General features: G+C 38.0%; 1 protein-coding gene across 1 annotated transcript in view; it reads left to right on the forward strand.

Annotated features, from left to right (window-relative positions):
• Positions 1-23,038, forward strand: part of LOC127531894 (NLR family CARD domain-containing protein 3-like) — a 27,398-nt gene continuing 4,360 nt past the window's right edge. The window contains exons 1-6 of the mRNA XM_051942197.1: positions 1-211; positions 393-2,181; positions 2,259-2,432; positions 2,728-2,901; positions 13,143-13,189; positions 13,340-13,840. Coding sequence (XP_051798157.1) covers positions 1-211; positions 393-2,181; positions 2,259-2,432; positions 2,728-2,901; positions 13,143-13,189; positions 13,340-13,840 — 2,896 coding nt within the window. The remainder of the gene's footprint in view (positions 212-392; positions 2,182-2,258; positions 2,433-2,727; positions 2,902-13,142; positions 13,190-13,339; positions 13,841-23,038) is intronic.

Here is a 23,038-nt window from a genome sequence, read left to right on the forward strand (position 1 = left end):
ATGGTGACTTTTGTGAAGAAGGAGTTGAAGAAGATGCGGAAGCTTGTGAGTCCAGATTACCCAGAATGCTCAAAGAGTCAGAGGGAGGATGAGGAGGAGTTGGAGGGTGATGATGAAGATGAGAGGAGCAGCAGAGAGATGTTTCAGCAGATCACAGTGTTGTTCCTGAGGAGGATGAAGCAGGAGAAGCTGGCTGACTGTCTGCAGAACAGTAAGAGGATTTGTGTAAAGACTGAAGCTGCTGATCAACAGAACATTTACTGAAGTCTGAGAATATCTTCACACAATCAGTCTTTAGGGGACAAACTGTCACCTTCACTTCATTGCTACTTTGGTGCTTTAATGTCCAGGTAACTTCTACTTCACTCTTTCTTTCTTGTGTTTTCATTCAGAACTTGCTGCTGGAGTTTGTAGATGTGAACTTAAACGTGGTCTGAAGAAGAAGTTCCAGAGAGTGTTTGAGGGCATCGCTAAATCAGGTAAGAAGACCCTCCTGAATGAGATCTACACAGAACTGTACATCACAGAGGGAGGGACTGCAGAGGTGAATGATGAACATGAGGTCAGACAGATTGAAGCAGCATCCAGGAAAGCAGACAGAGCAGAAACAAGCATTAGAGCAGAAGACATCTTTAAAGGCTCACCTGGAAGAGATGGACCAATCAGAACAGTGATGACAAAGGGAGTGGCTGGCATCGGGAAAACAGTGTTAACACAGAAGTTGACTCTGGACTGGGCTGAAGACAAAAGCAACCAGGACATCCACTTCATGTTTCCATTGACTTTCAGAGAGCTGAATGTACTGAAAGAGAAAAAGTTCAGCTTGATGGAACTTGTTCATCACTTCTTCAGTGAAACCAAAGCAGCAGGAATCTGCAGCTTTGAACACTTCCAGGTTGTGTTGATCTTTGACGGTCTGGATGAGTGTCGCCTTCCTCTGGACTTCCACAACAATGAGGTCCTGACTGATGTTAGAGAGTCCACCTCAGTGGATGTGCTGCTGACAAACCTGATCAGGGGGAAGCTGCTTCCCTCTGCTCGCCTCTGGATAACTACACGACCTGCAGCAGCCAATCAGATCCCTCCTGACTGTGTGGACATGGTGACAGAGGTCAGAGGGTTTACCGACCCACAGAAGGAGAAGTACTTCAGGAAGAGATTCAGAGCTAGGAAGAAGGCCAGCAGCATCATCTCCCACATGAAGAAGTCACGAAGCCTCCACATCATGTGCCACATCCCAGTGTTCTGCTGGATCACTGCTACAGTTCTGGGGGAGGTGCTGAGAAGCAGAGAGGGAGGAGATCTGCCCAGAACCCTGACTGAGATGTTCATCCACCACCTGGTAGTTCAGGCCAAAGTCAAGAAGGTCAAGTATGATGGAGGAGCTGAGACAGATCCACACTGGAGTCCAGACAGCAGGAGGATGATTGAGTCTCTGGGAAAACTGGCTTTTAATCAGCTGCAGAGAGGAAACCTGATCTTCTATGACTCCGACCTGACAGAGTGTGGCATTGATGTGGAAGCAGCCTCAGTGTACTCAGGAGTGTTCACACAGATCTTTAAAGAGGAGAGAGGACTGTACCAGGACAAGGTGTTCTGCTTCGTCCATCTGAGCGTTCACGAGTTTCTGGCTGCTCTTCACGTCCATCAGACCTTCATCAACTCTGGAATCAACCTGTTGGAAGAAAAACAACAACAAACAACCTCCGACAAACCTGATCCAACAGGTTTCTACCAGAGAGCTGTGGATGAGGCCTTACAGAGTCCAAACGGACACCTGGACTTGTTCCTGCGCTTCCTCCTGGGTCTGTCACTGCCGACCAATCAGAATCTCTTACGAGGCCTGCTGACACAGACAGGAAGTAGCTCACAGACCAATCAGAAAACAGTGGAGTACATCAAGGAGAAGATCAGTGAGGATGTGTCTGCAGAGAGAAGCATCAATCTGTTCCACTGTCTGAATGAACTGAAGGATGTTTCTCTGGTGGAGAAGATCCAACAGTCCCTGAGATCAGGACGTCTGTCCACAGATGAACTGTCTCCTGCTCAGTGGTCAGCTCTGGGCTTCATCTTACTGTCATCAGAAGAACATCTGGACGTGTTTGACCTGAAGAAATACTCTGCTTCAGAGGAGGTTCTTCTGAGGCTGCTGCCAGTGGTCAAAGCCTCCAAGAAAGTTGTGTAAGTCGTTGGAGACTGAAGATCCTTTTTCATTTTGCTGCTGTTTCATCAGTATAATGTGCTTTTTGTCTCTTCAGACTGAGTGGCTGTAATCTGTCAGAGAGAAGCTGTGGAGCTCTGTCCTCAGTCCTCAGCTCCCAGTCCTCCAGTGTGACAGAGCTGGACCTGACTAACAACAACCTACAGGATTCAGGAGTGAAGAGTCTTTCTGCTGGACTGAAGAGTCCACACTGTAAACTGGAAGCTCTCAGGTCAGGACTCACACTTTGAAACTGATGTGATTTCTATCAGTGGATAAACAGCTAACCTGAGTACAATCATTTCTGCTGATGGGATTCATCAAATGAGCTTTTACTGAACTTGTGCAGGACTTTGTCAGGGTTTATTTTTGACATGATTAAATCCCACTAATCATTGTTGAGATTGTTGATTTGTTTGAGATGCTTGAAATGTGCAGCAAAATGTATCTGAAAGACAAAGAAGAAAAGAGTGAGAAACATCCAGCCAAGTGTTGTCCATCAGGTTTGTGTTGTTTTGTGTGTGCAGGCTGTCAGGCTGTCTGGTCACAAAGAAAGGCTGTGCTTCTCTGGCCTCAGCTCTGCGCTTGAAGACCTCAAATCTGAGAGAGCTGGACCTGAGCTACAACCATCCAGGAGACTCAGGAGAGAAGATGCTGAGAGCTAAAGTGGAGGATCCACACTGTAGACTGGAAACTCTCAGGTACAGACAGACAGAAACTCTCAGGAAACTATCAGCCTAGCTCACAAAAAAGAGTGGAAGCAGAAGAATACTGTTCGCTCAGCTATGCACCATGGCCGAAAGACTGCGGTCAAGCCAGCTGCCTCTCGTTTCTCCGTAGTCAAGCCAGCCGCTCCTACATTTTCAGTGTGCTCTTACCGTCAGCTTACGGTAAATGCACGACCGTGCATCAACTATTTCCGGTTTAAAAAATAAAGCGCTGCATTCGCAGATGTATTATACAGCGATGTCTCAAGTAACTGACTCAGCTTAACTGTTAACTATCGAATTGTACGGCTAATATTTACACTACATAAATAGCTTGAAGTATAAGAAGCTGAAAACTTGTTTATCTATCTGTCTATCTGTCTGTCTGTCTTAAAAATTGTGAATTCAAATAAAAGTGATGTGTGTCATCCTGGTGATCTATTAGTGTGATAATAAAATAAACTTCAGTCGAAAAGTCACATGATCTGGACCGTAATGAGAAGACATGCTGATATTTAAATTAAAAAATGTTTAATTTTTTGCTTTAAAATCTTTTAAGCCAAACTATTTCTTCTTCTTTGGCGTATGCTGACCAGGTAAGGTAGGATTGTGATTCTGCATTAGTTTGGGGTCAATACGTCACATGACCTGAGAGCTATTGAGCAAAAAGGCTAATATTTACTGTAAAAAAAACTGTTAAAAATCAATAATGTCCTAAAATCAAATATAAATTGGCGTATGTTGACCATCTTTAGTAGCACTATCATTCTGCATTAGTTGGGGTCAATACGTCACATGACCTGAGAGCTATTGAGCAAAAAAGCTAATATTTACTGTAAAAAAACTGTTAAAAATCAATAAAGACCAGAAATCAAATATAAATTGGTGTATGTTGACCATCCTTAGTAGCACTATCATTCTGCATTAGTTTGGGGTCAATAGGTCACATGACCTGAGAGCTATTGAGCTAAAATGCTAATATTAACTGTAAAAAAATTGTTAAAAATCAATAATGTCCTAAAATTAAATATAAATTGCCGTATGTTGACCATCTTTAGTAGCACTATCATTCTGCACTGGTTTGGGGTCAATAGGTCACATGACCTGAGAGCTATTGAGCTAAAATGCTAATATTAACTGTAAAAAAATTGTTAAAAATCAATAATGTCCTAAAATCAAATATAAATTGGCGTATGTTGACCATCTTTAGTAGCACTATCATTCTGCATTAGTTTGGGGTCAATACGTCACATGACCTGGTAGCTATTGAGCAAAAAAGCTAATATTTACTGTAAAAAAAACTGTTAAAAATCAATAAAGACCAGAAATCAAATATAAATTGGCGTATGTTGACCATCTTTAGTAGCACTATCATTCTGCACTGGTTTGGGGTCAATACGTCACATGACCTGAGAGCTATTGAGCTAAAATGCTAATATTTACTGTAAAAAAAACTGTTAAAAATCAATAATGTCCTAAAATCAAATATAAATTGGCCTATGTTGCCCATCTTTAGTAGCACTATCATTCTGCACTGGTTTGGGGTCAATACGTCACATGACCTGAGAGCTATTGAGCTAAAATGCTAATATTTACTGTAAAAAAACTGTTAAAAATCAATAATGTCCTAAAATCAAATATAAATTGGCGTATGTTGACCATCTTTAGTAGCGCTATCATTCTGCATTAGTTTGGCGTCAATACGTCACATGACCTGAGAGCTATTGAGCTAAAATGCTAATACTTACTGTAAAAAAATTGTTAAAAATCAATAATGTCCTAAAATTAAATATAAATTGCCGTATGTTGACCATCTTTAGTAGCACTATCATTCTGCACTGGTTTGGGGTCAATAGGTCACATGACCTGAGAGCTATTGAGCTAAAATGCTAATATTAACTGTAAAAAAACTGTTAAAAATCAATAAAGACCAGAAATCAAATATAAATTGGCGTATGTTGACCATTTTTAGTAGCACTATCATTCTGCACTGGTTTGGGGTCAATAGGTCACATGACCTGAGAGCTATTGAGCTAAAATGCTAATATTTACTGTAAAAAAAACTGTTAAAAATCAATAATGTCCTAAAATCAAATATAAATTGGCGTATGTTGACCATCCTTAGTAGCGCTATCATTCTGCATTAATGCTCTAATCCTGCATAGATTTGGTGTCTGACTTGGGAGCTATTGAGCTAAAATACTAATATTTACATTTTGAAATGAATTAAAAACTCACTAAAAAAATATTAATAGTCTCCAAAAGCAATAATAAAGTCTGTGTAATAAACCAGGTCTAAATCTATTTAGCCAAAAGATCACATGACCTGGGACTTATAGAGCTGTAATGCTCATAATTACAGTATAAAATACATGAAAAATTCACAAAACATATTAATTGTGTCCAAATTTTCATTCAATGTTTCAAAGTGTGACAAAGAATCTATGAACTACAAATCCCTATATTTGAGTGCCGTAATGTATCATAACATAATGTAATATAACGTCACGTCAGGTCTTTGCTCTTCCTTTTTCTTCCTTTTTTCAAAGGACCCATCGCACAACTCTGACTCCAAATGGTGTTCTGGATATTGAGCAGCACGTGTGTTACGGGCTCAGTCGATTGGATACTTATTTCATTGATAATTAAAGGTTAACTTACGTAAGGCAGAAAAAGGAAGAGTAGTATTTTAGCTCAATAGCTCCCAAGTCATGTGACCTACAGACACCAAATCTATGCAGGATTAGAGCATCTCATAGAGTGATCAAGACACAGCACTTTTTATTCCATCTGGATACTTTGCATATTTTATATTGATATTTAACTGTAAATATTAGCATTTTGGCTCAATAGCTCCCAGGTCATGCGACCTAGAGACTCCAAATCAATAAGGATTGACAGGACTGTAAAAGGTGATCAAGACACACCAGGTTTTATTACATTTGAATGCTTTATGAATTTATTATTAATTTTTAACAGTAAGTATTAGAATTTTGGCTCAATAGCTACCAGGTCATGTGACCCAAAGACTCCAAATCTATTTGGGATTATAGTATGTAACAGACTGATCAAGACACAGCACTTTTTATACCATTTGGATACTTAATGAATTTATTATTAATTTTTTACAGTAAGTATTAGCATTTTAGCTCAATAGCTCTCAGGTCATGTGACGTATTGACGCCAAACTAATGCAGAATGATAGTGCTACTAAGGATGGTCAACATACGCCAATTTATATTTGATTTTAGGACATTATTGATTTTTAAGTTTTTTTTACAGTAAATATTAGCATTTTAGCTCAATAGCTCTCAGGTCATGTGACCTATTGACCCCAAACTAATGCAGAATGATAGTGCTACTGAGGATGGTCAACATACGCCAATTTATATTTGATTTCTGGTCTTTATTGATTTTTAACAGTTTTTTTACAGTAAATATTAGCTTTTTTGCTCAATAGCTCTCAGGTCATGTGACGTATTGACCCCAACTAATGCAGAATGATAGTGCTACTAAAGATGGTCAACATACGGCAATTTATATTTGATTTTAGGACATTATTGATTTTTAACAGTTTTTTTATAGTAAATATTAGCATTTTAGCTCAATAGCTCTCAGGTCATGTGACGTATTGACCCCAAACTAATGCAGAATCACAATCCTACCTTACCTGGTCAGCATACGCCAAAGAAGAAGAAATAGTTTGGCTTAAAAGATTTTAAAGCAAAAAATTAAACATTTTTTAATTTAAATATCAGCATGTCTTCTCATTACGGTCCAGATCATGTGACTTTTCGACTGAGGTTTATTTTATTATCACACTAATAGATCACCAGGATGACACACATCACTTTTATTTGAATTCACAATTTTTAAGACAGACAGACAGATAGACAGATAGATAAACAAGTTTTCAGCTTCTTATACTTCAAGCTATTTATGTAGTGTAAATATTAGCCGTACAATTCGATAGTTAACAGTTAAGCTGAGTCAGTTACTTAAAACATCGCTGTATAATACATCTGTGAATGCAGCGCTTTATTTTTTAAACCGGAAATAGTTGATGCACGGTCGTGCATTTACCGTAAGCTGACGGTAAGAGTGCACTGAAAATGTAGGAGCGGCTGGCTTGACTACGGAGAAACGAGAGGCGGCTGGCTTGACCGCAGTACCGAAAGGAAGAGGAAGCTGTTAGCCTAGCTTAGCTCACAGACAGGAAGCAGGGTGAACTCTTAGCCAAGCTTAGCTCACAGACAGGAAGCAGGGTGAACTTTTTTTTCTTTTTTTTTCTTTCAAAAAGTCACAGGTAACATCCAACATCAACATGATATTGAAACATACAGTGACGAAGTTAACAAAAATCATTTTGAAGGAAGAAAGGAAGAGAAGAAAGAAAAGAAAGGAAACTAAAAACAAACACAAAAAAACAGCTGAACAAATTTAAACATTTATATCAAATTAAATTTTTTACAAATGTTAACGGTTTTTATTGCTTTCTGGTTATCAGATGGGGCTATTGACTTTAAATAATATTCAAATTCTTTATGGAAGACAAGATCATTTGGCTTTTGATGACTGAATTTTGCTTTATGAATGTGAAATTTTACTAATATTAACATGAGATTGATGATAAAGGCCTTGTCTTTTTCATATCCATCCTGTGTGTAAACCCCAAAAATGATGTGTTTGTAGAGCAAATCAATCTGCAGATTTAGTTTTTCTGTTCAAAATTTAGAAATTTCCTTCCATATTTTTCTGCTGTAACTACAATACCAAAAAAATGTGGTACTGTTTCTGGCTGTTCAGAGAAAAAAGAACATCTTACATCTATATCACGTTTGAACTTAGTCATGTAATGTTTTATGGATAGATTTTATGCAAGATTTTAACAGAAATTTCCCTAACTTTGTTCAACATGAATTTGTGAGGTAAAAGCCAAACCTGAAACCAAGAGATATTATTAATAAAAGAGTTCCAGTCATGGATAGCATCAGGTTTTGTTGTTGTTTCTCTTTGGAACAGTGCACGTGTAGCTCTGTTGCTATTCTTTGCCGTCCCAAAGCATATTTTGCCACAATAAGTGTCACATGGATTAACAACATGTATATCTGCTGCAAGAGAGGAGGCAGTGCACAGAGTCACAACACCAGCTGGAATGGAGCTAATGACCTTTGGAAACTCTTCAAGTGTTGAAGGGAATGGATACTTTTCACAGAATTCAGTGTCATTAATAAAATGGCCACGAGGGGTCAGAAGCTGTCAGACTAAGTCAATTTTGTTGTTAAACCAGCTATTGAGAAAGATGCTTTTATTTTGATGCAGTATATCCCCATTATTCCAGAGATAATACCGATGTGGAGAGAAATTGTGCTTGTTGGCCATTTTCCACGACAACAAAACCTGTTTGTGATAACTGGATAATTTTAGGGGAATCTTGTTTATTTGGCAGCTGCAAACCAACAGAAAAGGGAGTCCTCCAGTTTGATTAAGTACAAATTTAGGAATAAATTTATATAAAGATGCATCATTTTTTAAGAAAGATTTGAACCATTTGATCTTAAGAACATTGTTTAGAATTGAAAAATCAACAAAGTCGAGGCGTCCATTTTTGTAAGTTGTTAAGAATTACAGATTTTCTGATCCAGTGTGTACGGTTTTTCCACAGAAAATTAACAAGCATCTTATCAATAAAGACCTTGATGACAACGAGAAATGGCAAAGCTGCTACCTCGCCCGGGATAGGGAAACCGGGGCCTTCCCCTGGAGCCAGACCTGGGGGGGGAGCTCGTACAGGAGCGTTTGGTGGCCGAGCCTTGGGGTCCCGTGGGGCTTGGTCGGGCATAGCCCGAAAAAGTAACACGGGGCCACCGCCCAGTGGGCCCACCACCTACAGGGCAGAAAGTCGGGGTCGGGTGCTATGCCCACCGGGCAGTAGGCAGGAGCGGGCGCCTGGCCGTGCCGCCCCCTGGTGGCGTAGACTAGCTCTGGGGACGTGGAACATCACCTCACTGGTGGGGAAGGAACCTGAGCTGGTGCGGGAGGTGGAGCGATACCGGCTAGATATAGTTGGGCTCGCCTCCACGCACAGCAAGGGTTCTGGAACCAGAATCCTGGAGAGGGGTTGGACTCTCTCCTACTCCGGAGTTGCCCAGGGTGAGAGGCGCCGGGCGGGTGTGGGGATACTCACAAGCCCCCGGTTGAGCGCCGCTTTGTTAGAGTTCTCCCCGGAGAACGAGAGGGTCGCCTCTCTGCGACTTTGTGTTGCAGGGGGGAAAACTCTGACTGTTGTCTGTGCTTATGCGCCGAACAGCAGTTCAGAGTATTCGGCCTTCTTGGAGTCTCTGGGTGGGGTCCTGGAAGGGGTGTGTCCACATACTCGGCATTAAGTCAGACACGTTTCCGGGGGGTGTTGGACTCCGCCAGGGCTGCCCCTTGTCTCCAATCCTGTTTGTGGTTTTCATGGACAGGATTTCAAGGTGCAGTCGTGGTGGGGAGGGTTTTCGGTTTGGGAGCCTCAGGATCGCTTCTCTGCTTTTTGGGGATGATGTGGTTTTGTTGGCATCCTCAGACCATGACCTCCGGCACGCACTGGAGCAGTTTGCAGCCGAGTGTGAAGCGGCAGGGATGCGGATCAGCACCTCCAAGTCCGAGGCCATGGTTCTCTGCCGGAAACCGGTGGAGTGCTTCCTCCGGGTTGGGGGGAATTGCTTCCCCAAGCGAAGGAGTTTAAGTATCTCGGGATCTTGTTCACGAGTGATGGGAAAATGGAGCAAGAGATGGACAGGCGGATTGGTGCGGCGTCAGCAGTAATGCGGGGGTTGTACCGAACCGTCGTGGTGAAGAGGGAGCTGAGCCGTAAGGCGAAGCTCTCGATTTACCAGTCCATCTACGTTCCAACCCTCACCTATGGTCATGAGCTTTGGGTAGTGACCGAAAGAACAAGGTCGCGGATACAAGCGGCCGAAATGAGCTTCCTCCGTAGGGTGGCTGGGCTCAGCCTTAGAGATAGGGTGAGGAGCTCAGACATCCGGAGGGACCTCGGAGTAGAGCCGCTGCTCCTTCGCATCGAAAGGTACCAGTTGAGGTGGTTTGGGCACCTGATTCGGATGCCTCCAGGGAGACTTCCTCTGGAGGTTTTCTGAGCATGTCCGTCTGGGAGGAGACCCCGGGGCAGACCCAGAACTTGCTGGAGAGATTATATACAGTATCTCGTCTGTCCTGGGAACGCCTCAGGATCCCCCAGGAAGAGCTGGAAAGCGTCGCTGGGGGGAGGGACGTCTGGAACGACCTGCTTCGCCTGCTGCCCCCACGACCCGGCCTCGGATAAGCGGAGGAAAATGGATGGATGGATGGATGGATCTTATCAATAAATGTGACAGTTTTACAGTCCAGTGCCAGTGAGGAGGCGGCATACACAAGTCTGGAAATTCCCTCACCTTTTGACAGAAGAGTTCACCTTTAAGTGATAAGTCTCTTTGTAGCCAAAGGTTACATTTATTCTGCACCTTTGTAATCCTTGGCTCAAAGTTGAGATGGCATCTCTCTCACTGATTTTTAGTTACAGTAATCCCTAAATAGTTAACCTTACTCTTTACTCGTATATCATCAATTGAGGTTATATCAGAATTTTAGAGAGCAAATAGCTCACACTTATTTAGGTTTAAGTACAAACCTGATGCTTTTGAAAACATCTGGATTGCATTAATTGCAGGCTTTATCTGTAGGGCATTCTTTAAAAACAAGGCTGTATCATCAGCCAACTGACTTCAAAGTCTGCTTCTAGCAGCAATAGAGATGCCTTCCAACTTACAGAATTTGACAAAATGACAAAACATTTGAGCAACAACCAGGAAGAGGTAAACTGAGACAGGGCAGCCCTGTCTTACCCCTCTTTCCAAACAAAATCTCTGAGTTGTGCCATTACTCAGTTTTACCGAGCTATTGGCGCCAGCATAGAATGTTTTCATCACACTGCAAAAGTATGGCCCAAAACCAAACCTGTTAAGACCAGAAAACATGAACGAGTGTTCAACTGTATCAAAGGCTTTGTGAAAGTCTAAAACTAAAATGAAACTGTCATCCCTAATAAGGTCAGCATAGTATGAGGTCTAAAACTAGCCTAATGTTATTGAAAATATGCCTGTTACTCATAAACCCAAACTGATTCTCATCAATAATAGAGTTAAGAGCATTTTTAAATCTTTTAGCAAAAACAAGAGCAAGAACTTTATAGTCATTGTTCAATAATGAAATTGGTCTCCAATTATCAATGAAGAGAGGCTCCTTTTTTGGTTTAGGAATTAAAGTAATCCAGCCTTGTGTCATACTTGCTGGAAGAGTCCCTTTACTAATACCTTCAGAGAAAACTTTGAACAGAAATGGGGCCAAAAGTTCAGCAAAATCTATCTAGAATTCTGAAACAATACCATCAACTCCAGGTGACTTATTACTCTTAAGTTGCATCATTGCATCTAATACTTGTTGTTGTGTGAGAGGGGTGTCACACATCAACCGCTCTTCCTCCGTTATAGAGTTTGTAAAATCAACACATTAAACAGTCTATCCATTGCATCTTTGTCAAACTTTGTTTTATAAAGAGAGGAAAAGTAGCTAGAGCAAAACTCAGAAATACTGCTCTTACTCTCAGTCACAACTCCATCAATGTTCAGTTGAGACATGGCATTGTACTTAGCATGAGTTTTTTCCAGTTTAAAGAAACAGGAAGTCATTTGTTCACCGTGTTCAAGACACTTCAGTCTGGATCTACCAAAAGCAGCCTCTGCTTTAACCTTCTATATATCATCTAAAGTGTTTTGAAGTTCAATTCATTTTCATTTTTCATCATGTCAGAGATTTTCTGGTGCAATGCTAGCCAAGGACATTATATCTGTGATTACTTTCTCCTCATTTTGGCGTCTAGATTTGGCTAACTCACTTCCATATCTTCTTAAAAATCCACTGATTTCAAATTTAAGGAGTTCCCAATTTTTTCCATCATTTCCTTCCTTCAGAGCATTTAACCAATAAAACTGAATAATTCTACTAAGTTCATGTTTGACATTGTCATGCCTCAATAAAGAGCTATTCATCTTCCAATCAGAGAATTGCTTGGTGTCAACCATTCCTGGAAGGAGATGTAAATATATAAGGATGGCTCTATGGTCAGTTAATGGGGTGGGGGTAGGACATTGATTGGAATATTGTCTTTAGAAAGTGATTTAGAGAGCAGCCAGTAATCCAGGCCAGACTGTCTGGAGCCATTTTTATTCCTCCAAGTATTTGGAAACTTCTCTCTCCATACATCACATAAATCATACTTGTCAATGAAAGAGTTGAAGTGAACATTTGGCTGTGAGCATTTAGCTGGAGGCCATCTATCATCACCTCATTCATGAGCACATTAAAATCACCTCCTACAATGAAGTAAGCCTCAGGGAATGTCTGAGTTAGAGCTGCAAGTTTACAGTCTAATGTATGAATAAGTTTATCATTTTCTGATTTAGAATTATAACCGTACAAATGAACAATAATCATTGCTTTGCCATTCCAGTCTACTATTAAACAAATCAAATGAGCTTGACTGTCACAGAGTGCATCAATTTTCCAGGAAAACTACCCTTTAAACAAGATCCCCCAGCAGAATGTTCTGTCCATGTCATCACCACATGTCGTTTCCCATTGATTTTTCCACAAGTTTACATCTTTAATAAGTGAGTGCGATTCTTGAAAAAAACAAAATCAGTTTTCAGCTGTTTAACATTAAAAATAAAGCTTTACGCTTTACATTATTCCTCAGTCCCCTAGCATTGAGTGAGACAAGTGAAAAAGACATAAAAAAGAACATAAAAAAAAACCTTTATAACCTTCTAGCTATGTATATTCTGGCACACACACAAAAAGGAAAGGCAGCTCAGCGACACCTATAACCTGATGTTCTAGTTCATTAAATGAGATTTTCCAAAGGGATTTAAGGCAATGGGCTAGCATAGAGTGATATCACTGAAAAAAGAGGAAAAAGAAAAGAAAAAAGTTCTGTTTTGCTGCACAATTGTAGAAAATGATTTAAAGTTGTACAGTCAGTCATGGCGCCAGTGAAGTTTGTATCAGTCTGGGAGAATGATGTCACCTCTATGAACGCTCTGGTCCTTTATCAGTGGAACAGTGTGAGAGCCATGTAACGTCCATGTGTGCTGCTGAAAGAGTCTCTGCTGCTCTGACCGTCCTCCTCCTTTCAGGGTGACGCCTGCTGGAGACCGATGGTTGACACCAGGTCTGAGGAAGTGTAAGTGTGTTTGAATGGATTGATGGAAACAAAGCAGCACATTCAAGCATCTTCAAAGTGTCACATCTCTGAGGTCATCATCAAAGCTTTAATACTGATCACATGATCCATCAATAACTGCAGCTGTGTTGTGTTTGTTCTCTCCATCAGATTCCTCTCAACTCACAGTCGACACAAACACAGTACACAGAGAACTCAAACTGTCTGACAACAACAGGAAGGTGACATATGTGGAGGAGGATCAGTCGTATCCTGATCATCCAGACAGGTTTGAGTGGTTTCCTCAGCTGCTGTGTAGAACTGGTCTGACTGGTCGCTGTTACTGGGAGGTGGAGTGGAGAGGAAGGGTTGATATATCAGTGAGTTACAGAGGAATCAGAAGGAAAGGAGACAGTTATGACTGTCTGTTTGGAGGTAATGATCAGTCCTGGAGTCTGTACTGCTCTGATCTTCATGGTTACTCTGTCAGACACAATAACAGTGAAACATACATCAGGTCCTCCTCAGTCTCTCACAGAGTTTCAGTTTATGTGGACATTCCTGCTGGAACTCTGTCCTTCTACAGAGTCTCCTCTGACTCTCTGATCCACCTCCACACCTTCAACACCACATTCACAGAAACTCTCTATCCTGGATTTGGGGTCTATCCTGGTTCCTCCTCAGTGTCTCTGTGCTGAGTTGAGTCTCCAGAGTCTCCTCCTGGTACAGAAACAGTGTTGAACAGATAGTTGAGTCTCTCCATGACTCTGTCCCTCACAAACATGTTTTCACATTCATGGATTAAATGTGTTTCTTTGTCAAATCCTTCTAAATGATTCCTTGTAAACTTGTTCCTCTTCAAAGATGGAAGTTGTGATTCTTCCAGGAGCCAAATGTGGTGTTTGCGTCTTTTTCCAGTCAAATGTTGAGAGTGAAAATCAGGATGTGGTGTTCCTCTGACGCTCACTTGAACTAAAAGCATTTGAGCTGCACAAAGTGTGAAATGAGAGAGGAAGCAGTGAATCTCCAAACTGCTGACAGACTTTCACACATTATTGTCCAGTGAAAATCAGCTTTTTGTGCAGCCACACTTGATCCTGATGTGAGTCTTTAAGTCCTGTTCTAGTGATGAAATGAGAACTTCCTTCATCTGTATCACTCTTTCCAAAGTATTCTGTGCTCTTCTGTCATTTATGTCTTATTGATAGATCCATTTTTTATTTTTACAATAAATAAGTGCTTCAATGTTTTTTCATCAGTTTTTTAAATAAGATTCTGAATTTCTGGTTTCATCAACAAATTCTACCAGATTTTTATTTTTCCATCAAAGCTCCCATAACCCTAGCGATCTCTGGATTAAAATGTTTTCAGCATTGATATGATTCCAGTAGAATTTAAACCCACCAGGACTATCCAGATTACATTGAACTCTGTAAATTCAACATTTTTTAGCCTGTTTAATTCTATAAATGTTGTGTTTGGCCGTTAAAGGAGGTTTTCCTCACATTGTGGTGTATTTGAACCCTTCCATGGTCTAAATTCTTTGAACAGATGTTGTGCTGTAATCAATGTCATTTCATTTCATTTATTCTTTTCCATGGTAATGCATGAAAAATCAACAAATGGATACAATTTATAAAGCACAGAATACACACATCCCATGTACAAGAACAGGAGTAGGATGAAGAATAAGTCTTTTTAACTCCTACCCCAGTCTTTTTTCCAAACTCAAACAGAAAACAACCACAACAAAAAATCATCAGATGGCCACAATCAATCTACAGATCAATTACATCATTGTTATTGCTCCTTTGCATAAATGTTAAATATTTTTTCTTTAAACTTACATTTAAACTGCAAAATGTTTGAACATTGTTTCCCGTCTTTTTCCAAGGAATTCCATTTTTCCACACCCGCGACAGATACACACATTCCTTTAAGAGTCGTTCTTGCAGAATAATATTTAAAGTCAAGATTTCTTCTACTTGTTTCACTATTCAAAGTAAAAAGTGTTTGCAAACCACAAGGTAGCAGGCATCTGTTTGCTTTATGCATGACTATTAATGTTTGTAAAACAATTAAATCCTTCAATTTTAATAGTCCTGACTTCAGAAACAGTTTTGTTGTATGCTCTTTTGAAGCGGCTTTATTAATTATTCTAAGAGCCCTCTTTTGTAAAATAACTAAGGGTAATAGATGAGTAGGATATGAATTACCCCAAACCTCCAAACAGTATACCAAATACGGTAAAATTAAAGAACAGTATAATATTCTCAATGCATTATAATTTAACAAATACTTAACTTTACTCATCACACCTATATTTCTACAAATTTTCTTCTTTACGTGTCCAATATGCGACTTCCATTTCAACTTTTCGTCGATGAATACTCCTAAGAACTTAAATTCAGACACTCTTTCCATAAAATTTCCATTTAAATTCAAGTTTACAATTTCTGGACTTTTTTTGATTTGAAAACAACATAAACTTTGTTTTTCTTAAATTTAATGATAATTTATTTTTATTAAACCATTTCTGAAGCAGGACCATTTCTTTCTCAATCATTTTTATTAATGTTTTTAAATTATTTCCAGACAACAAAAAAAATTGTGTCATCTGCAAAAAGGACAAAGCGCAACACTTCTGAAAATTCACAGAGGTCATTAATATATAAAATAAAAAGTTTGGGCCCTAATACTGAGCCTTGTGGAACTCCACACTGAATTGTTTGTAATTTAGATTGATAACCTGCAAACTCAACATATTGTTGTCTATTTTTTAAATAACTAGCGACCCAATCTAATGCAATGCCTCTAATTCCATATTTCTGTAGTTTGGATATCATTATTCCATGGTCAAGCGTATCAAAGGGTTTTTTAAGATCAATAAAAACTCCAATTGTGTGATTCCTATTATCTAATTGTGTGGTAATGTCCTCTGTGATTTTCAGTAATGCCAAAGCTGTTGAGCATGGCCGTAGCCAGGTATGAGGTCAGCGAGGTCCGGACCTCACCTATTTTTTCCGAGTTTTTTTTTTTTTTCGCCAAATATGCCCAACTGAATAAAACATAAACTCATAAAAACTTGAAACCTCTCTGTGAAACGTGCTTGTAAATTGTAAATTGTGGTAAACATCCATGGGCTTTGTGTTCTGTTTGTGCCTGTGTGCGTGTTGCGGTGAAAAGCTGTTTGATCAGCTGATGCACGTACCCGCAAATGCGCCCTGTGACGCACTTGGCAGTGGTCCAAACCCCGTTCAAAAACTAGTGTTTTTATTATTAGCACTTTGTAGACCACATCCCCGCCCATCTACACCAAGGTGACCACAATATATTTTTTTAGATAATTCGGCACTAGTTCGGCCTGTCAGATCATCTGATCAAAGAGTTTAATTACTTTTATCCACAGCGGAGAGCCCGTCCGGCACTTTTTTTTTTTTGATGAGCGCCTGGCTCATCAGACAACATACAATGTATGTTGAAGATATTTCTAACCTTGCCAGTGATGACTTGTGCCTGTGAGAGGTCATTCTCAGCCATGCGAAGACTTAAGACATGGCTTAGATCTGCCATGTCCAATGACAGACTGCCAGGCCTGGCGATGATGCATGTGCATCAGAAAGTGGAGGTGAACCGGGAGAATATCCTTCGACGGTGGGATGCCTCTGGTCACAGGAGGATTCAGCTAGCCTTTGATGTAAAAAGTTGATTTGTTTTTTTGAAAAAATATACATTTTTGTTTGGAAAATGCTGATTTCACATCATTAAAAGATATTTAAACAACAAACATCTTGTGTGACTTGTAGCCTAAAAAAAATATATAAAACAAATATTTTTAAAAAACATTGAAAAATTTCATTTTTGTTTCTTCATTTCAATCTCAATACTTAAACATTCCACTGAATCTTCAATTACTGTGGTCATGCACTCAATTATTTTACATTTCAGATCACTTCGAATAAACAAAGCAACGCCTCCTGCCTTACAGATTCGATCAACATGAAACAACTCATAACCATCAATGTAAGAATTGAACCCCCTTTCTTCTGTCAACCAAGTCTCAGTCAAAGCTATAACAGTAAATTTATGTTTTAATGTGTTCAAACAATCAACAAGTTTCGAGAAATTTTTATACATACTTCTGCAGTTATAATGAATGAGGGAAAAGCATCCTTTCATCTCAACATTACAATTAAATTCACCGTGAGTATAATATTTGCACGTGTCTATTATATTTTGATCCAAATTGGTCTCAGAATCCACATCATGTTCTTAGTCATAAACACGAAAATCTGAATCGTCAGCTTGCGTCAGGATTTGTTCACACGCTGCGGTCATAGCACATACACTCATTTTCAAACTCCTTGGAATGTTGAGTACGCCATTTTCTCAAAGTGGAAAGAGTGCGGTAAGTTTGTCCTCATTACTTACTAAAGTAATTATTTGGAATTTCAACTGAAACAGCTTGTCAGAATTACTTTATATCATTGTTCACTGCACATTTCAGTTATTTTCTGGCGGTTTTGTATCTGAAAATACCGAATTCTAAAAGAACTAATGTGACTGAGTGAATGCTAGCTTAATTGTGCCATTGTCGGTAAACTTTTTAACTAACTAGATAGCATCAGACTAGACACGACATAAGGTCAGTACGGTTTATATAAGCCCAGAGAGTGATTGAGGTGTGTACCCATGCATAGTGTTCAGAGTTTGAGAGGGGAGAAATTAGCTAACGTTAGCTTGATTAGTTAGCCACCTCGGGTTACATTGCGCGTGCGGGCCATGCAACAAGTACAAATGGTAAGTGAACCAGAGGATTTAGTGTGCAAGTTTTACATATGTAGTTTTGTACAACCTAACAGATTTATGTTTGGCTTATTTATTGACTAAAAACGATTTTCAATGTAGTGTAACTGTTAATGTTGAATTACTCTTTCAGCTGCAAACACTATTTTTCTTGTCCATTAAAGTGTCTGTGAAGCAGACTGTAATAGCTCATTAAAACTAGGAGAATGGTGATTTCCTCCTCATGTAGTTCTGTCTAATGTGTGCTGGGCAGTAAATTTTACTTGACATTAATGTCTCAGTAGCCTTAAAATGAACTGACTTAACTACAGTGACTGTTAGTGAAAAACCATTCAAGTTTATGATATTTGACAGCCTCAGGTCAGAATATGTAGACAAGTGGCCAGGGCTGATCATAGTAAAGTATGTTTTAATTCTAGAAGGCGTATTGCTGTATAGAGAAATGTGATTTATTAAAATGATTTTGTGGTGTTTCAGACAAGATGAGTTGTTAGCCTAGTTGATACCTTGTCAACTGCATGTGGCTTAAAACCGTTTTTTAATCAAAGGTTGTATGCATTCATCTAAAAAAACCTTCCTAATTTAATTAGAACTGGCTTTATGTGCCTGTCAAACTTATTTTGTTGTTTTTGTTTATTGTAAGAATGAACATGTGAACTTTTCCTCTATATCTATGTTATGCTGATTCTGCTTATGTGCAATATACTTTCTGCAGGAAACATGCTACTGAAGGTGAAACTTGGCGATGTCCAAAAGTTTGTTCGAATAACGGAGCCAAATCTGTCAGACTTTTTGAATGCAGGTAAGAATTTGATATTGTTAATGTGAGATTTGTGCAAGGAGCTTTAACTGTGCTATTAACTGAATTTAGCTATATAAAATTGATTTACTGGAGATTAGGGCTCTCGCTTCATATCAAATCTTCAACCAAAAGTTGAGATCGTAACTGTAATGACAGCTTTGAATTCAAAATGAACTGTCTATAAGCCCAACAGATAATGTGATGTAGTTTGAATTGAACTGAATTGAAAAATATTTATTTCGAACTTAAAATTAACAGACAACTAATGCAGCTTATACAAAATAAAACCACAGCTGAAACAAGGCAACACATAAATTTACAAATCATATATGTTGGAAAGGGAGTGGGAAGAAGACAAAACTTATTTAATCCCACCCCGAACAAGGTTACTTTATTAGCAATTTATTTCTATATAACCAAAATTTAATGGCAATAACATACAGCTGTCCCACACACCACACATCATTAAATCAATATTAAATCATTGGGCCAATTCCTCCTACAGAATTCTTTGTTCTTTATACTTTCCTTAAATAAATATTAAATCATTTGTCCAGATACTCCTACTGATTTATATGTTCTTTATACTTTCCAAAAACTTTTTGTTTATATCTCTGTTTAAACTGGACAATATTGAGGCTTTGCTTCAGTTCTGTATCCACATTATTCCACAGTCTCGACCCCTTGACTGTGACACAAAAGCCTTTCCATTTTGGAATGATAAAATTGAATTCCTTGCGTAATCTATGGCAACATGTTTGATCTTGAAATGTATTATGTAAATTGTTGGGTAAAAGTTTTTTTGTAGCTTGGAATAAAAATTGAGCCAGTTGAAATTCCACAATATCATACATTTTTAGAAGTTTGGATTTTAGGAATAATGGGTTTGTGTGTTCCAGAAAGTGGGCCTTGTGGATTAAAGGAACAGCTCTTTTCTGTAGTATGAGTAATGGTTTTAATGTACTCATATATGTGCTTCCCCAGATTATAACACCATAATTTAAATAAGGAGAAATCAGAGAACAAAATAGTAAATGAAGGGATTTGCTATTTAAAAAATGCTTCGCTTTGGCCATAATTGAAATATTTCTCGATATTTTAATCGAGATATATTTTACATGTTGTTTCCATGTAATTCTGTCATCAATTATAACTCCAAGGAATTTTCTCTCATGCACTCTCTCTATATCTGTACCATCAATCTGAATTGTATCATGAGCATTAAAGCTACTATGACCAAATATCATTACTTTACTTTTATTTACATTTAGTGATCATTTATTTTGCTTGAACCATTTGTTAATTTTTCCAACTTCCAATGTGATTTTCTGTAACAATTGCTGTAAATTATCTCCTGATGCAAAAACATTTGTATCGTCAGCAAATAAAATAAATCTCAGGAATTGAGATGTTTTACAAATATCATTAATAAAGAGATTAAAAAGTTTAGGACTCAGTACTGAACCTTGTGGAAGGCCACAGTCACCAACTTCAAGGCAGTTTGACTGATGTTCACCCATTTGTAAGCATTGTTTTCTGTTTTTTAAATAACTGCTAACCCACTGTAAAGCAACTCCTCTGATACCGTACTGTTCAAGTTTTCTCATTAACATTGTGTGATTAATCGTGTCAAAAGCTTGACTTAAATCAATAAATAACCCTACAGCGTGTTTCTTCTTATCAACTTCCTCCATTAAATCAAAAAGTGCATGTGATGTTGAGCAATTGTTTCGAAACCCGTACTGATAGTCAGAGATTATTTTACTTTTATCAATAAAACTGTCAAGTCTTGAGTTAAAAATTTTCTCTAGAATTTTTGAAAATTGTGACAAAAGCCAAACAGGCCTACAGTTGGTAAATTGGTGTTTGTCTCCTGCCTTGAACAAAGGAATTACCTTTGCTACTTTCATTTTATGAGGAAATTGACCAGTTTGTAGTGACAAATTGCAAATGTGTGTTAAAGGTTTTAAAATCCCTTCAATTACCGTCTTTACTGTCCTCATGTCTATATCATCAAAATCTGTGGATGTCTTGTTCTTACACTTTCTAACAATATTTAATATTTCTATTTCATCAACCGGTTTAAGAAACATACAAGCTGGATTCCTATCAATGTTAATATAGTTATTATCTTTAACAGTTGACATTTTATCTGCAAGGTTAGGTCCCACATCTACAAAAAATGTATTAAACTTCTTTACAACTTCCTCCATATTATTTATATTTTTCTCTCCTATGAAATACTGAGGATAGTTAATTCCTGGTTTCTTTCTAATTATATTATTCAGTATTTTCCATATACCCCTCATATTATTTTTATTATTGTCTAGTAATTTATTGTAGTAATCCTGCTTGCATTTTCTAATAATACCTGTTAATTTATTTTTATACTGCTTATATTTATTTTCAGATTCACGAGTTCTATTTTTTATGAATTCCCTATAGAGTGTGTTTTTCCTTTTTGCAAGCATTTTTCAACCCTTTAGACAGCCATTGACTTTCTTTACGTCTCTCTTTTTTATAATGTTTTTTTCCTTGGGCAATTTTTATCATATAATAACTTAAATATTCTCAAAAATTCCTCATAAGCGTGATCCATATTAATCTTACTGAATACTGTACTCCAATTTTGATTTAATAGGTCATTTTTAAATGAATCCATGGACTAATTTTATATGATATTTTTTCAATACATACCCTCATTCTGTGATTGAACCATCTGTCCTCTAGTGGACAAATGGCACAAAAAGAGACAAAAACATGACCTGAATTAGATAAAAACATGACCAAAATTAGCCTCAAAATGACCAGATTGATCCAGAAATCTTTACTTCCATTTATCACGGTCCAAATTTATTCTATTCAACATTCTGAAGGTTTTACACAGAGGTTTGTTCATAGATCATTTACTGTCTGATTGATACATTTATTTTTCTAAAGACATGCTGAAAGCACAAAATGATCCAATAAGATGCACAATGACCAAAATTGAACAAAAACAAACTTAAAGTGATGGAAAATGACTAAAATGAGAGATAAAATGAGCACTTCAGAGCAAAAATAAGATGAAAACTGAAACAGAAATGGCCACTGAGTCACAGAATGATGAAATAGACGTGAACTGACCAAAAGCACTAACAAGATGAACAATTTTAAACAGAAAAACTTAAAAACACACAAAATGACCAAAATGAACCACAAAAATGGTCAAAATTAAGGCACAAAATGACCAAAATGGAAGAAAAAAAATAACATGAAAAGATGCAAAATGTTTAAAACCAGACAGAAAGACGTAAACTGACCAAAACAAAACACATGATGACACAAATGAGACACAAAATGATCCAGAAATCTTCTCTTCCAGTCATGAAACTGTCCACATTTATTCTATTCAACATTCTGAGGGTTTTTACAGAGAGCTTTGTTTTGTTTACTGTCTGTGGACCTGGAAGGAGCAGCTTCATATCTGGAAAAAAGATTCACAATCAACGGTTTGTTTAACAGAAGAGATCATCTTAGTTGAAAGTGGCACCAAATCCATGTCATGTTTGGGTCGTATGTTGGCCTTTAACTTTGAGCAGGTTTGTTTTATTTCATTCATTTGCAAAATAAAAAATGAAAAATGTTTCATGTAAATACAACAATCACCAAACACAAATGAAAGGGAGCAGAAAGAAGACAAGTCTCATAATGTGTCTGCCCCTTTATCCCCAGAAATCAATTACCAAAAAAGTGAAATTAAAAACAACAACAACAAAGAAACATGAAAATATATACATGTATATATATATACATACATACACACACACACATACACTCACATATACATATAATACAATAAAATAAAATAACTGCTGGCCAACACAGACAGTGACATACCATTTTGTTCTCCAATTACCAATAAATTAGTGCTTATTCACAACACCAACAAAAAATGACAGAAATGACAATCAAATGTAACTAATATATTTCATTATATTTCTTTAACAAACTGGATTTAATTAATCTTTTAAATGTGGTGCTTGACTTAGATTCTTTGATTTCTTTCGTCAGATCGTTCCATAAAATGATTCCTTTTACAGACACACAACATTCCATCAATTTAGTCCTTAACCTTGGTTTTTTAAAGATCTCTGTTCCTTTTAAGTTATACTTGCTTTCTCTTTTTCCAAATCTTTTCTGGATGTTAACTGGCAGTGTGTTTGTGTGGGCTTTCAGCATAATTTGCAGAATACTGTAATCTACTAATTCTTGGAATTTCA

The sequence above is a fragment of the Acanthochromis polyacanthus genome, chromosome 22, assembly GCF_021347895.1.
Source record: "Acanthochromis polyacanthus isolate Apoly-LR-REF ecotype Palm Island chromosome 22, KAUST_Apoly_ChrSc, whole genome shotgun sequence".
Classification (NCBI taxonomy): domain Eukaryota; kingdom Metazoa; phylum Chordata; class Actinopteri; family Pomacentridae; genus Acanthochromis; species Acanthochromis polyacanthus.